Source organism: Thermobia domestica, chromosome 6 (assembly GCF_964235325.1).
Source record: "Thermobia domestica chromosome 6, izTheDome1.hap1.1, whole genome shotgun sequence".
Classification (NCBI taxonomy): Eukaryota; Metazoa; Arthropoda; class Insecta; order Zygentoma; family Lepismatidae; genus Thermobia; species Thermobia domestica.
This window is the reverse complement of record NC_137459.1, coordinates 172,921,615-172,939,054: the sequence shown is the minus strand read 5'-3', so window position 1 is coordinate 172,939,054 and position 17,440 is coordinate 172,921,615. Positions and strand designations below refer to the sequence as shown.

At 33.2% G+C, this 17,440-nt stretch overlaps 1 protein-coding gene across 2 annotated transcripts in view; it reads left to right on the top strand.

Moving 5' to 3' along the window:
• Positions 1–17,440, top strand: part of LOC145688337 (protein O-linked-mannose beta-1,2-N-acetylglucosaminyltransferase 1-like) — a 312,951-nt gene that overhangs the window by 263,223 nt on the left and 32,288 nt on the right. For both annotated transcript variants that reach the window (XM_081762458.1, XM_081762459.1), the window contains exons 7-12: positions 134–350; positions 3,558–3,685; positions 4,987–5,057; positions 7,336–7,596; positions 10,106–10,307; positions 14,456–14,646. In XM_081762458.1, the coding sequence (XP_081618584.1) occupies positions 134–350; positions 3,558–3,685; positions 4,987–5,057; positions 7,336–7,596; positions 10,106–10,307; positions 14,456–14,646 (1,070 nt within the window). The remainder of the gene's footprint in view (positions 1–133; positions 351–3,557; positions 3,686–4,986; positions 5,058–7,335; positions 7,597–10,105; positions 10,308–14,455; positions 14,647–17,440) is intronic.

The following is a 17,440-nucleotide window of genomic DNA, read 5'->3' as shown; positions in this document are numbered from 1 at the left end:
AAGTGAAGACCTATAAAATTTAGCTAATCCGAGGAAAAATCTATTTTAGATATTTAATCTGTTCTGCTGTGTACTCTCCACATAATTTCTTCCAAATTCTGTTTTACCTGCATTAATTTTTATTATTTTACAGGATGAAGGTACCTTTCAGATGAAACAGCCAGCAAGGGATCTACTGAAACGACTAGGCTCGAAAAGAGCTCAAGTAATTGGATGGCGAGACATGTGGGCAATGGTTACCCAGAAAGGGGGGAAAATGTTTGGTGAATCCTACAGCAAGAGCACAGAGTTTAACACATGGGGTGCACCTGTAGTACTACGTGTAGAGGTGCCTTTGGTTTCTGTGGAAGGTGAGGTTTAATTGAAAATATAAACAAAAACTTCATTATATGATTATTGCTGTTAAAGTTCCATGTTAATAGGTTATCTAAGCAGCTAATAGTGCAATTACCAAAATTCGTCAAGGAATTTTGCTTTATTTGTGAAAATTGTTTTTCTTAATAAAATAGAAGCGTTTAATAAAATATGCGAACTGTTCTAAATGAGTCATAAAGTCGATAAGCATTGAAAATTTGCCATAATTATCCAAGAAAGAGTGTTGATACCCACCTATCCAGCTATATAAACTCCGTTTTTTATTTTAAAAATAAATGTTAATTGAACTTTTAAATCATAAAAATTATATTTCAATTAATAATTTTTAAGAATAGCGTACGATAATTTGACATACATAATTAAGCTTTGTTCAGTTAGAATATTACTCTTGGTATTTCCTTCGTAAGTAAATATGTGTTAATTTGGTAAAGCTAAGTTTAAGTTTGAAGTTATTTACATTGTATGAAATGATTTATATCCATTTATATATTTTATATTTGCACGTACTCCCCTTGAATATAACTTTCTTGAGCAGACGTTGGGTTCAATTTTGTCCTTTTCTATTGAGAAATTATTACCGTAACATTGTATAAGATATCCGATATGTTTCGTCTGATATTTGAAACTTACAAAGGAAAAGACGATACCATGGTGTAAAACATGCAGGTAGTTATCAAAATAACGGAAACATACATGTACTGCAACACGTAGTTTTTGTGAGTTGATAACACTGAATATTCATGCACTGCGACTGTCTTGTTCTAGTACTGTGTTCGATAATACTCAGTAATACGCGAGGGACAAAATACAGATTCCTGTGTGTAATAGGCCAGACGATCATTGGTGCAAAATGGGAGACTTTCCCAATTTTCAAAGAGACCCACTGTGAGTGCGTGTTTAGTTGAAGAAAGTGTATTCAAAGACTGCCAATATGTTAAACATATTGAGAACAACATTGTTCAAGACGATGATACTATAGAGAACTCGTGAAAAGGCATTATCACAGAATAATAATTTTGGACAATTTTGGAACCCAACCCTAGGTCAGAGAGATCGCCGAACATTCAAGAGGATCGTCACAGCTGTGCGGATGATCCGACACAATTGATGCTAGAACTCAGTCAGCTTCTGGAACGATCTCTTTCTGCAATCACAGTCTGGCGAGAGCTGCAAAACTTCAATATCTGCGATTTCGAGACGCGCGATCACCACTGTCAATGTGACAACGGAACAGAGATGGTACTGAAAACATAAGATATGAACAGCCGATGATTGGAAGAGTAGTTTTATTCCGATGAGCTATGTTTCTCCTTGTTTCAAACAAGAAGTCGGATGCAGGCATCGCAACCACTCAGATTTGTATGTTGCAGGTCCCCTTATTTTCTATTGTTAAACATAATTGTCACTCAATTTTCTTTGTGAGCCTCCATTTTATAATGTTCCGTTGTTCTATTATTGTCGGTGATTATGAGAGTGGACATTTTATGTTATCATGTGTATGCTATTAACTTATGTTGTTCCCTAGCAAGATACAGTTTTCCAAGATGAGCGCTAATCTAGACAACCAGACTTGCTGAGGCATATTTTGAGAAACATTAGAATGGATTTTAATAGCCTACCACGCTTGCTCATTCCCCAACTGAGCATAATTAAATATCTATGGTGAGTTTTAGATATTATTAATAACAAAGGATGTTCCACTATCCACGTGGATGCCATTTGTAAGTTATGCCTCACTTGCACAACAAATAGAAGCTGCACTAAGGCTAACGATAGTTTTATCAGGCAAGTTGTAGTTTGTTGAGGTGTTTCTATTATTTTCGTCTATCATTTTCGTAATTATTTGTACCTGGAAAATCAGGAAAATAGCCATGAGCAGCAACAACCTGCCTCCAACACTCGGAAATACTATGGATCCCATGGTGCTAGAACTTAGCGGAGCGTGAACCTAGGAATTCGTTCAGTTTGTAAGCCATCTTGTCAAGGGTTCGAACTCATCATCCCTTCAACTGCGTTTAACAAATGAAAAAAGTGTTCATTCAAAAGTACAATGTGCTGCTAATGTGGTAGCTGCATTAGCCTTTTCAGCTATCTCGGATAATGTTATTACGGGGGATCTTAACATGTTACTTCGCGTTATCCTGAAGCAAAATACAAGCATTGACTCCACGGTTTTCAGTGTTTTGTGCACATGTTTTTTAGTTGCCGCGAACGCATAATTGCATATAACGACCTACCAGGTGCCGACACTTCGCAATGCACGAAACTTTGATCAGTCTACCAAACAGAGCATGATCTTCTATTGATGCAGCGGTGGTTTTCGTTGTTTGGGTGTGGGTTCATGTGATACCAACGAATGGAGTATCGTAAAGAACACACTTCTCACCGCACATCAGGGCTCTGTCCAAAAATGGATCCTTCCTCTGACAACAATGAAACATAGCTATGTCTTGTGTTACTTCCCGAGTTACAGTCAAATCATATGAGACCCATCGTTGCACTTTATACCGTTTCCCAAGCTGATGGACGGTTGGAAAAATGATTTCTGCATCATAATTGAATGTTTCTCTTAATGCCTTATATATGTAGCTAGCATCAGTCTCAATGCTGTCCAGAGCGCTTCGCTGTGCATGCTTTACGGATGCCGTGTAAGGGGTACGTTGTGTAGGAATTCATCACTGTTCTTAACTTTTAAAAAGCACTATTGTACTGTACTTTCCGTTCATTTATAAAAATCCTACAGAAAACTTGACTGGCATATTATCTTCCTGTGTCATTAACGTGTGTTGCCAGTTTAAACTCGTAAAGCATAAAGGCTCTCATAACACAATTTAGGGTTCCCATGTTTGATCTGCTATTACTGAAGTTCCCATTTAATTATAGTGACCACAACTAGCAGCCTACAAGAGAAAACACTTAACACATTACCTTCATTTTTTTTTTTCACCTTGATACTTTGCATCGCCACCACATGGATATCTAAGAGAAGTTTTCAGTATCTAAAGCAGAAGATTTGTATTAGGTTTCAATTTTAATTTTTACTAAACTCAATTGAAACATCCATATCTTCGTAATAACACATCAAAAGTTTTTTTTTTCTGATGTAGTAAACAAACAATTTTTATGAGGAATGACTTCATAAATAACAATATTAAAAAGTACTTTTGTTCACTTTGTTTCAGAGAGCGAGTGCGACTGGCCCGATACTGAGGAAAACCGTAGACGCCAGGAGTTTTGTAATCATATTGAAGGTTATGGTAGTGTTTGTAGCTGTGTTGATCCAGCACCGTTAGTGTTCAATCCTGAACCTGTAAGTAACAAAGCAATACAAAACTAATATACATAAGTTCAATTCTAAACGTCATTTAGGCACCTATTTTATTCTATTCCTATAATGTTTACTAGTGAATAACTTTTGTGTTGGATCTTTTGCCACGAACCTTTGCTTTGTTTTGTTTGAAAGTGTATTTTCAATACTAGGGCCTTAAGAAACCATATATAAACTTAAGTGAGAAATAAGCCCGCACCGAACTCGGGATCAATCGCACAGAAAGATAAATACTAATCGAAACAGTATGAAAACCCATTATCTTAACAATAAATTTATTTGGAACTGTATTTTCCGACCGTACAAAGCTGAAAATTTCTACTTTTGAGTCAGCTGACTAAGAACACATTGTTATGAATGAAACCGTGACAAAAAAACATTTCTAAAATATTGTTTATAGTCCACACATTAAAATTATTATTCATGGAACTGTCTGAAATATAAAACTTTTTACTTTTAGCTGTTTCTCCTTTAGTTTTAGAGCAATACTACTGTTATTATTTGTAAGTTATGTACCTAATATCCTCTATCTGAGAAAATTGCAGTAATGTCTGAAACTGCCATGTGTATGTGGTAGCTACGTGATACGAATTCTGTATTTTCTTCAAAATGAAATTGAACAAACGAATCTTTCAATAAGATGTCAATGATTCAGTTGTCATATTGAGGCATAACTATGTATCAAAGATCTATTTACGTTCAAGGTTTTGTTGAAATAAATTCAGGCCTTTTTAACAGCCAAAACCAAAGTTAAAATACAGAGAACCACGTCCTGGAACTTGGACAAAATAACCACCATCTAAAACAAGTAAGTGTATTGGGCAGCTCAAAAATTTATAGCTGAGAAATGTTCACGATCATGTTATGGTAGAAATATTTTACTCATGAGTAACGAAGTAGTTTTTCGCAAAAAGTGGAAGCTATAGGCAGAATCCAACATACTTCAAAAAGTGCAAATTTATGTAAAGAAAGAAAGGAAAGAAAAGGATACAACTTGAATTATTACAAATACAACGCGAAAAATATTTTTAATTCCTCCATAACTTGCACTCAATTGCTTCTTTTCCTTTACAACTTTATGTGTTTAAATTTTATTATTATTATGATTATTGCACTAATCATATAACAAAAATGAATTCCATTTATCCTCGTCTCTGTTTCAAACAATATTGGTGTAGAGATTAGCAATACGAAGTCATACTTAATAATACTAAGGTCTTGTATTCTATTCTAACGTCAGTGAAATGTGTACATAACAGGTCACATATCGATTCATATTCCAGGTTCTGAATAATCAAGTTCATGACGTCCCAGTGGCAATTATTGCGAGTAACAGACCTCATTATCTGTACAGGTAAGATATTAATTACTGTTTCTTTCTTTTCCAACAACACTTAACAAATATTTATTTATAGTGCACTTTACTGCTTGCAAAATAAATAAATAAATAAATAAATAATAAAAATAAAAATAAAAGTAAGTGTGTTTCCATCAATGAATTCGTGATATTGTTCTTTTATGACTTATCTAGAGAAAATCGTAGAGAAAATCAAAGTACTCAGTAGTGTAAGATACAATATTACTTGATCCTATACTTCTCTTCTTCCTAATCGAATTTGTATTTATTCTTTCACAACAAAAGAATGAAATTAATGTTATTTCTTTCCTTTCTCATCATTTTTAAACGAGTATAATATAGTATAGTCAAAACAGTTACATTTATCCTGCATTCTTTAAAAATCAACTTCGTAACAGTTAAAAACAACTGAAAAGTCATCTTATCTATATTATAAAATTGAAAGTGACTATGTTTGTGACTTTTAATCTCTTGAACCGCCCGACCGATCTCGATCAAATTTTCAACGTAGATGTGGTTCTGGCCTGGGAGTGTTTTTGGCTATTTACTTTGACGGTACAACTTAAGGGAGGGAGGAGGGGGACAGAAAAAATAAATAAAACTTAATAACTCTTGAACTACCTGACCGATCTTGATCAAATTTTCAATGTAGATAAGGTTCGGGACTAGCATGATTTTTATCATTTCACTTTGACGGAGCAAAGTAGGGGAGGGGTGGAGGGGGAGATAAACAAAAATCAATGAATATAAAAATAAAAGTGACTAATGTTTGTGAATTAATAACATTTGAACCACCCGTCCGATCTCGATCAAACTTTCAACATAGATAAAGTTCGGTCCTGAGATATTTACTTCACTTCACTTTTACAGTGCAACGAAGGGGAAGGGAAAGGGGAGAAATATGTCAAAAAAGTAAAAATAAAAGGGACTGTCTTTGTGACTTCATCACGTTTAAACCACCCGACCGATCTTAACCAAATTTTCAATATAGATGAGGTTCAGACTTGAGGTGATTTTTATCATATCACTTTAACTGTAGAACTTAGGGGAGGGGGAGGGGAGAAATCTATAAAAATAAATAAAACTTAACAACTCTTGATCCACCAGACCGATCTTGATCAAACTTTCAACATAGATAAGGTTCGGGCTTGGGATGTTTTCGTCATTTCACTTTTACGGCGTAACCTAGGGGAGGGAGAGAAGGGAGATATATGTAAACAGAATAAAAATAAAAGTGACCGTCTTTGTGACTTCATCACGCTTTAACCACAGGACCGATTTTAACCAGATTTTTAATATGGATGAAGTTCGGGCCTGGGGTTGCTTTTATCATATCACTTTGACGGTAGAACTTAAGGGAGGAGGAGGGGAAAGGACAGATATATAAAAATAAATAAAACAATAACTCTTGAACCACCCAACCGATCTCGATCAAATTTTCAACATAGATGACGTTCGGGCTTGGGATAATTTTTATCATTTAACTTTGACGGTGTAACGTAGGGGTGAGGGAGAGGGAGGGAAGGCGGGAATATATATATATATATATATATATATGTAAAAAATATGAAAGTAACTGTTTGTGACGTCACTCTTGAACCACCCGACCGATCTCGATCACATTCTCAACATAGATGTGCTTCGGGCCTGGGATGGTATTTATTTATTCACTTTGACGATAGAACTTATGGGAGAAGGTAGGAGGGGGATATATATATGAATAAATAAAACTTAATAACTCTTGAACCACCAAACCGATCTCGATCAAATTTTCAACCTAGATGAAGTTCGAACATGATATGATTTTTGTCATATCACTTTGACGATTTAACTTAACGGAAGGGAGACATTTACAAATGATCAAAATGATCGATATTAGTGTCGAATCTATAGTTTTTGAGGTCGCTGAGATGAACAGTGCAGTGACACTTCTGATTCCATTTAAATCAAAATTCAGCCCCGCAAAAAATTGTGGGAGGGGGATATATATATAATATAATTTTCTTGTGCATGCAAATAGACTTTTCAAATTCTATGGTTTAATATCAATAACATATTACTCTCATAGGTGTTTGTAAAACACATGACGTTTTTATAATTTATGAATAATCACCTTAAATTTAATATTTTCTTATTTAAAAGATACTAAGTGACAGGAATATTAGTATAGAAGAAACAATTTTGTGTGTTTAAAATGACGACCCTGTTTTATAACTGTCATTTGGAATCTTTTAAACTATGGAGTACGGATGAGAAAATTGCAATTTCTTTTCAGAATGTTGAGATCATTATTATCTGCGCATGGAGCTAACCCCGAGATGATTACAGTATTTATTGATGGATATTTTGAAGAACCTCTGGAAGTTACAAAACTATTTGGTTTGCGTGGTATTCAACATACTCCGATAGGTGTAAAAAATGCACGGATATCGCAGCATTACAAGGCATCTCTTACTGCTACTTTTAACATATTCCCTAATGCAAAGTATGCCATCATTGTCGAAGAGGACCTAGATGTTTCACCTGACTTCTTCAGGTAAGCGCAAATACCTAACATGTCATAATACAGTAAATATGGTAGTTTCTACAAATTAGGAGCTAGGTTTAAGATACACAATTCTTTGGAAAAATATAAAGAATTAGAACCAGTGGCACTCGTTTGGGAGTATTGGTTATGAGTTACTCGGATTCTATAGTAAAGAGATGAAAAGGAGACTATGTTATGTAGTGCGAAGAATTGCCATAAAGGAAATTACTTTATCAAAGTATTATCATCTATTTGATTATGCACTTTAAATTTGGAAGGATATTGTTTACTTTATACATTATTATCCAGGTCTGTAAATATGAAATCTAAACTATTCGATCATCACCTCTCTCTTACAGGACATAAAATGAAATGAAATGAAATCTTTAAGTTTTACGTCCCACGATTATGCCATGTGGACTTAAAGAGACCGTGATGGTGAGGAATGAATAAAATGGTGGAATGTAGAAAGTGGGAGAAAACGGGAGAACTCCGCGAACACCTACGCACACGATGTTTGTCCACCACAAACTCCACTTGGCGCAAGCTGGAATCGAACCAGGGACCCCACGCACGAGAGATGAACGCTACAGGAGATAATTGTGTGATGTTAAACTAAATATCTCATTTTCATTTTTCATTTATTTAGTCTCATATCCAAGTTATATGCGTAACATCCATTATTGTATATTTTTGTCATTTTTAATTATGCACAGTACAGTCGTCAGCAGAACTACATGCTCACTGCTTACACATATACTTTCATCAATAATTTCGGAACAAATGAACTAACTTGAATGTTTTCTCGACTAAAAAAAAAGAAAAAAGTAATTCTTTGCAACTTTTGAAAAATACTTACGCACTAAGCTGAGATGCTGTAGTTAGAATATGTCTGTACATTCGAATTTCATAGATTTATTTTTCTTTAATTTACAAATAATGAATACATAATTCTACAATGTATGGGAAAATCGAGCTAAATTCGTAGACGTATAATTTTATGCAATCAATTTATATAAGCGAAAACTTATGTTGCTGTAAAGTAAAAATCAATATGGTAAAATCAGGTAATATCGTGATAAATTGACAAATTTATTTATTTTCTAGAATTATTGCAAGTAACATTGTGTTTTTTTGAATCAAAAATATAGATTGATAATTTTTAAATACAAGAAGCATGATTTAGTTCAAAATATGAGAAAAGTTAAATGTACTTGGAACTTGATATATAACGTAGGGAATGTATGATAATATCGAGATATTTTAGATAAACTTGTGAGAGTATCTTCATAATTCTGTGATTATACGAGATTTCATAAAGTAGCTTATTTCAACGTTTAATCCGAATTCCTTTCATTGTTACACTACTCTTACATGAACACAAGTGTATTGTCACTACACACTTACACTGGTACCGGACATTACAAAATTTACATTGAATCTCTTTTGACCGATTTCACTTTTTCACATTGTTATTGTAACTTCCATCTCATGTTACAAAAAAACAAATATTACGTCTCATTTTTCTGGATGCTAGAATTGATACTATTTTTCACATTCTCCATGGGTACCTGGAAGCTGATCATTATTATTTTTGAGAAATTTGTCTTGGTGTAATAACTCTTCTAAATGAACCTGAACATAATGGCTTGGAAAACTTCACCAAATTGGTAACGATAGGACTTCATCTACAGAACCTGCGAAGTTATTCGCAGGAAAGACTCCATTGTGGCTTGAGTCTGGTGTTGTGAAAGTTGAAGAAGTTACATATTCATCTGGAATTACATGACAAATCTTAACCAAAAATACCTGTCTCCCTGAAGCTTTTTTATTATGTTAGAAGATACAAATCCTGATAAATATGCTGGTGCTAGCAAAGAGTTGAAGTCCATGCAAGTAAGCTTTTCATCAGGATGCTGCACCATGTCTTTAACTACTCAAATGTAGGTACGTGAAATACATGTCGGAAGCTAAGAAGTTGATCGCTGGAAATAAGGCTCACCAATTAGAGTGAAATGTTTAAAGCTACAAACACATATTTTTCAGTTACGTATGAATTCGTTTCACAACGCAGCAGATTTCCACTCACTGTGTAACGTCACTGAAGTTTCTGGAGGCAATGTATTTAATATCTTGGAAAACATCAACAATAATTCACGATTTTTATGCCTCTTTCAGATAGCTTCTCTACACGCTACACTTTGCATTCTGGCACCAGTTTGTGCATTGCTTTTTATAACCTGCTGCTGTCTGCAGGAAAAAGTACTCAAAAGTTTTCTTCCTTTGCCTTTCTCGTGACAGAGCTCAAAATCACGAGATTACCTGACTTTGTTATGCTTCTAGTTTTTAATATTATTGTTAGCTGTCCTGGTTTGTAATTCAACATTGTATTAATTCTAAATAGTCGCAACTGTAGTAAAATGTTGATTAAGGTAGTGAAGAGTGAGCTTAAAATATTTCACGTGAATTAGATGTAGTTGTCCTAAATAATATGTACGTACATGTTTTTCTTTTACAGTTACTTTAGTCAGACAAGGCGTTTACTTGAGGAGGATGAAAGCATATACTGTATTTCCGCATGGAATGACCAGGGATATGAACATACAAGTGAAGATCCTAGTCTTTTGTATAGAGTTGAAACCATGCCAGGACTTGGTTGGATTTTGAAACGTTCACTATATAAAGATGAATTGGAATCCAAATGGCCAACGCCTGAGAAGGTCAGTTACATATTTGTCCTGTTTTGCATCTTGCAATATGTGGTAATTGTCAACCATGATACCAGAATATTAATTGAAGCCATGACTATTAAGATAGTGTGAATTTGTGTGCGAAAAACAGACCTGTTTAATGGGATTTTCGGCTCAATTTTAATAAAAATAGTTTCTGGTTCCCTCGTGTGGAAGGAAGCTTAAACAAATTTCTGAGTTCTGAATTAGAAATAAGAGGCAGTGGTAAGTATGCATATGGAAAGTTGCTGAAGTACGACAGTATGTGAAGAAATCTGAAGCATCTTATTTCAACACATTCTATTTTATATGCTGTAATATAATAATAATAATGATACAACTCAATTACGAAACCAAGAAATAAGTTCATCATCTCAAAATGGAAAGGATAAAAATAAAAATGGAAATAACTGTCTTCTTCAGCCTTCGTTTTAATTTGTTTGTTTAAATGTTGACCAGTTTGCAAGTAAAAGCATATTGTTACGAAAGGTACCAAAGGGCAAGTAAAATGACTGTAAAATATTCATTATTCACATTTTAAAATGATCATATTCCTTTTGTTTGATGTTATATAGAAGATAAAATTTTGAATTGTCTCAGTATTAATATACTCAAAAAGAAAAGAGATGAGAAAAAGGAAAAAAAGTGATATGTAAGATACTTCTAATATAATTTTAAAATGTTGGAACTTCTGGTCCTTACATAATCATTAGGTGGGAAATATCTTATTTACATATAATGCAAAATTACTGCGATGAAAAATTAATACCATTAAAATATATTCAGTGTGTGAAATTCTTAAATTTCATAATTAGCAGTGTTATAAGAGAAAATTCTAATTTAGTAGTTAATGTTTCTGAAATGAATAATAACAAAAAAAGAAAGCCAAGTAATTTAAAACAATATGTCAATAAATATTATGCTCAAAGCACTGAACAAGAAATAGAAGTCTTTAACACAAAAATAGAAATGATATTAAGAGAAATAATTGTGGACTTTGTAATTCAGCAGCACAAAATGTGATGGGCTACAAATCAAAGATAATTATAATAAATATTTAGAATTACATGATATTAAACAGCATATATGGATTTAAATTTTTGATTGATTGTCACAAAATAATTGATAATTGATTGAGATTGAACACTCGGCTTTATTTCAAAGGAAGAATGATGCACAAGTTCTAAAACATACATACTGATTCATTTATTTTATTAATTCAGTGGAGATTGCAGTTTATATGTAAAGTACGTTTACAATAAGACACATCATGGATAAGCAATGAAGCAAATAATATATGCATATACATCAGATACAAATTATACATAACATATTTGTACTAGATAAACAGAACTATGTATACGAAATTTTCAAAAGTACAACGTTTTGAAAAGTAGTAACTATTGACGAACAGTTCAAAATAAGCGTTTCCATTAACAAGTAATATAAGTTTGAATTAATACATGCAGATATCATTTCGAATATCGCTTGCCAAACCTTAATTAATTGAATAGATAGAATATTTCAGGAATATTGTTTTAACTGGCTTTGAACCTGCTCAATTTTTGAATACATCTTAGCTTGAAAAGCTTATTGTGTAGCGCTATGACTAGTTTCTTCTTTTCTCTCTCTCTCTCTCTCTTTCTCTTGGAAGATTTTCTTGATGTGTACTTTCGTTTCTCAAACATGACTTATTCTAAACGGATTTTAATAAATTCCAATACAACTATATAAAAATTCAGAAAATATAAGTTGAAATTATGTAAGATTATAATTGAGAATTAAGCTTTTGATACTACTAAATGAACTAAATATTGTTTCACATAGTAAGAAGATCATATATGCTAATTCAAACCAGAATTTTCAAATTCTCAAACCAAACAATCAAATATCCGTGACAATAAAATATTTGGTGATATAATAATTCATTGTTATGATTACATACAGCGTATGTGCAATTCGTGAGAAGCATTTCAGTGGATCTTGTCACAAAGCAAGAAAGGATGTTTTAAAGGAAAAATAAAATAAAAGTATCAAAATGACAAAGACCTAAAATAGAGGAAATAAAAAGGTACAGAACTCTGCAGTAGACGTACAAACAATATATGATGAATATCTGGATGTTTTCTGACAAGTTTTATTTACGATTAATGTTAACGTTTCTATAGTGCTTGCAAAAAAAAAAAAAAAAAATTATAAATTATTCTATGGAGGAAAAACTATATAAAAATAGAAATTATACCTATACTTATTAGAGTGTCAAAGTATATAAACACAGAACAAAGCAAGTATAATTTTTCTTCTGCTTTACTTCGTCGTTGATAGTGGAACAAATATAAGCACACATAAGATATGAAGAACAACAACAACTGCATTTGGAGAAATGTAAATAACAAATATTTTAAAAAAATCAATCATATATAATAATTTATAAAATTAATTGTCTGTATGTACTGATTCTACCATAAACTTGAAGACTCAGAGAAGTACATCAAGAAGTCGTGAAACAACCATTTGAGTTACTGCTTGCAAAAGATAATCAATCTTTTCAACCTAGAGTGGAGTTTTGTTTTATCAGCTCCAAGGGATACCTTGAATCGTCGTGAATTAGAACTAAGGGATTCATGGTTCATGGAGAAAGGAAATTTGGGTATCTGAGAGTTGAAAGGAAAATTATGTGTCAAGGGAATGAAGGACACTGTAATATATCGTGGAATTGGTAAGTGGTGATTTTTATGTCGCATTTTATTTATATAGTTAGATGTTAGGAGTGTCGTCTTTGCATTCAGTAGGATGTTTCATATTATTCGAAGAAAAAAAAATCTGATGTATCGTAGATGAACAGACGTTTTTGAAAATCATAAGTGCTTTCTAAGGATACGTAGTGCTTGTTAGTTACACATCATCAGACACACGTTTGATTTTTGTGCAAATATAAACTGAAGCAAATAATATTGTCTTGTATACATACTATATTTCGTATGTGTATTTTGCTCGCTTTTAATTCTATATAACAAGCACTGCCATTTCTTTTAAAAAATAAATAAAATAAATGTTGGAATATAAAGGTGTGAGTGTAAAAACAAAGAACTGTAAAATCATATTTGTAAAGTTAGAATTTCAGTTCTCTACTTGTTAAGATCATTTCGGATATGTTATTGAATTTGTTTACTTTCAGCTTCCAATATTTTATAACATGTAATGTGTAACTCACTTCCAGAGTTACAACATAGAATACATAGAAATATCAGCTTGGTTTCAAAGCTTCTGGAGTGAGCTTAACAGTGTTGTATCGCAGAATGTGTTGATGTTGTTTCAGTATGATATCTATATACGTCCAACTCTAGTTGCGTTTGTCAAACAACAACAATTCAAATATCGAACCGTCAATGAGCTTAAATTTATAGTTGTTTGACACATATAATATTCGATTCTGAAATTGAAATATTTTATCCCATGTAAACAGTTCTCTGTTTTTCGCACACCAGTTATCTCTTAGTAGATACTGTAATAAGTAAATGAAAATTGTTTGATTTTATTAATATTTATAGATTTAAATATGTGTTACAATGTAAAGAATAAAAGGAAACTACAGAAATTTACATTCGTCTTAACAACGGTAGATGAAATGGTGGAGTAAATATGCATGTTTACGGAGATGGACAGTTTTGTATACATATAATGGACTATGATAACAATATTTGATCATTATTAGCCATAATTGAAGTATACTTATAGTTTATAATCTAAATTTCAGCTCAAAGCATTGTTAATTAGAACGATTGCTCAGTGTCATCAATGGATTTTTCATTGTTAACTCACTGTAGGAAACAGATAATATTCTTTGATTCCTAGACCTACTATTTCAGTCTGTCTCATCTGTTGATATTATGGACAGGTTATTGTCTCTTGGTAATTACATCATTTAGAGAGGAAAATTTCCTTCTTGAAAGCTATTCAGAACGATAACTTCTCGGTTTCTCCAGCACAGGACTAATAGTATGTTTAAATTCAAATTCAATGTCAAACGCCAGTTCTGCTTTGGTAGCAATAATGCTTTTCCTCTCAAGAGAACAAGTAAAACAGATAGGAAATGGCAATTCAGAGTATTTACTAATCTACTCTTATGTTGTTTTCAGATGTGGGACTGGGATATGTGGATGAGATTACCTGAAGTACGGAAAGGAAGAGAATGTATCGTACCAGATGTTTCGAGAACATACCATTTTGGAGCATCAGGTCTTAATATGAACTCCTATTTTCAAGATGTATACTTCAAAAAGCATTCCTTTAACACACAACCGTATGTGGAATTAAAAGATGTTGACAGGTTTGTGTGTATTTAATTTAGATGAAAGGCACACTCGTACGAAATATTAATATACAGATATTTTCAACAGGAGTCAATAGCAGTGTTTCTTCCAGGCATAGTTTCGGGGGCTTTACCTTTTCCCCTGGAGTTGGTCCCTCCGTCTATCCTCCCAGGAGTAAAGAAATATTAAATTGTTATTGCCATTATACGAAAATAATGTCGCAGTGCAGCTCCGATAAATATTGATTTTGCACCCGGAACGAAGTTATCTGGAAGAAAACCTGGTCAATTTATTTTCTCTAGTGTTTTATTTTATTTATTTTGAGTTTTATGTTTTAGCATTAAGGATATATTAAACATAGAATCCATATCACATTTACCCATCGGGAAACATGAAAATGTCTACTTTTAATCAAGAAGAATCCAATAATATTCTCAGAAATCAGATAAGAGAAATAATTTGAACGGACTACTTTTAAGTCAGATATACAGTAAGACAAAAAGCAAATGATGAGAAAATCGTAATTTATTTAGTATTTATTTTTGCTTTTCATTTCCTTGCGATTACAGCGCAATCTAGGATGATAACAAAAAATGCTTCAAGTAAAAGTAAAGCAGTTTTTTTGAAAGAATCCTAGTCTGCAATAAAAAAATTTGTTTGAAATATTGAAGTTGCTCCTCGCCTCCTCCCTTGGGGAATGAGATCCTACTTTTGTAAGGATAGTTAAATAGATCTTTTTAAAATATTGGACACGTGTTTCGTGATTTTTTTTTTTTTTTTTTTTTTTAGTTGCAGTAGTATTTCTCGAGTAGTATTTAACTGTCAGGCCTTTTGTTACACATGGCATATGTATAGGGTGAACCATTTATCTTAATACGCCCTTGTAATTCTTAAACTAGTAGATACAAAATACTGAAGTTCCACACTATGTAAATGTTGAGAGGGGGAGATTGTTTGACAAACTCAGTGATATCACCAAAATAGCAGTTTTGCCAACCAAACATAATGGCACTACGTCAGGTTATTATCCTTTACTTTACCGCCGGCCAGCAGGGTGTACGCTTCTCCGTACCGCGGGAAATTTAAATGATTTTTAACAGTTTGTAGTGTATGAAAGAAAAGCTTCTAAAATAACTACTATTGCGTATAGAGACATAAAGTAAAAAGCATTTTGTTGCCAAAGGTCTCTGCTATAATTTTGGGGGTCATTTGAGATACTTGGTACAAACCGAGCAGCGCCACGGGGCGCCAAAGATCAAAAAATCTAGAAAAAATGCTAAATTTGGGGTGAAAACACCCCCAACTCCCTTCGTTTCAATTTTGTTTGTAAAGAATTGTATTGAAAATGTACGTACATCCTTCCGAATGCGAAATCTTTTTGGTTGAGGTCTTAGAATGAAATAGTAATGTTTCTATAAATTATTTTCTGACACCTTGCAAATGCGAAAAAAATGTGTAAAATTTATGTCATTGCAGTGTACCAGAAAACATTTTTTTCTGACGTTACGAAATGCGACTAAGTTATGAAATCACTTTTGTATTCATAAGGAAGGTCCCTGGTATAATGTTTGAGTCCTTTGACATACTTGGTAGAGACTCAGGGGGCGCCACGGGGCGCCAAAGATAAAAAAATCTTAAAAAAATGCTAAATTTGGGGGTGAAAACACCCCCAACCCCCTTCTTTTCAATTTTGTTTGTAACGAATTGCATTGAAAATGTACGTACATCCTTCCGAATGCGAAATCTTTTTGGTTGAGGTCTTAGAATGAAATAGTAATGTTACTATAAATTATTTTCTGACACCTTGCAAATGCGAAAAAAATGTGTAAAATTTATGTCATTGCAGTGTACCAGAAAACATTTTTTTCTGACGTTACGAAATGCGACTAAGTTATGAAATCACTTTTGTATTCTTAAGGAAGGTCCCTGGTATAATGTTTGAGTCCTTTGACATACTTGGTAGAAACTCAGGGGGCGCCACGGGGCGCCAAAGATAAAAAAAATCTAAAAAAAATGCTAAATTTGGGGGTGAAAACACCCCCAACCCCCTTCTTTTCAATTTTGTTTGTAAAGAATTGCATTGAAAATGTACGTACATCCTTCCGAATGCGAAATCTTTTTGGTTGAGGTCTTAGAATGAAATAGTAATGTTTCTATAAATTATTTTCTGACACCTTGCAAATGCGAAAAAAATGTGTAAAATTTATGTCATTGCAGTGTACCAGAAAACATTTTTTTCTGACGTTACGAAATGCGACTAAGTTATGAAATCACTTTTGTATTCTTAAGGAAGGTCCCTGGTATAATGTTTGAGTCCTTTGACATACTTGGTAGAAACTCAGGGGGCGCCACGGGGCGCCAAAGATAAAAAAATCTTAAAAAAATGCTAAATTTGGGGGTGAAAACACCCCCAACCCCCTTCTTTTCAATTTTGTTTGTAAAGAATTGCATTGAAAATGTACGTACATCCTTCCGAATGCGAAATCTTTTTGGTTGAGGTCTTAGAATGAAATAGTAATGTTTCTATAAATTATTTTCTGACACCTTGCAAATGCGAAAAAAATGTGTAAAATTTATGTCATTGCAGTGTACCAGAAAACATTTTTTTCTGACGTTACGAAATGCGACTAAGTTATGAAATCACTTTTGTATTCTTAAGGAAGGTCCCTGGTATAATGTTTGAGTCCTTTGACATACTTGGTAGAAACTCAGGGGGCGCCACGGGGCGCCAAAGATAAAAAAATCTAAAAAAATGCTAAATTTGGGGGTGAAAACACCCCCAACCCCCTTCTTTTCAATATTGTTTGTAAA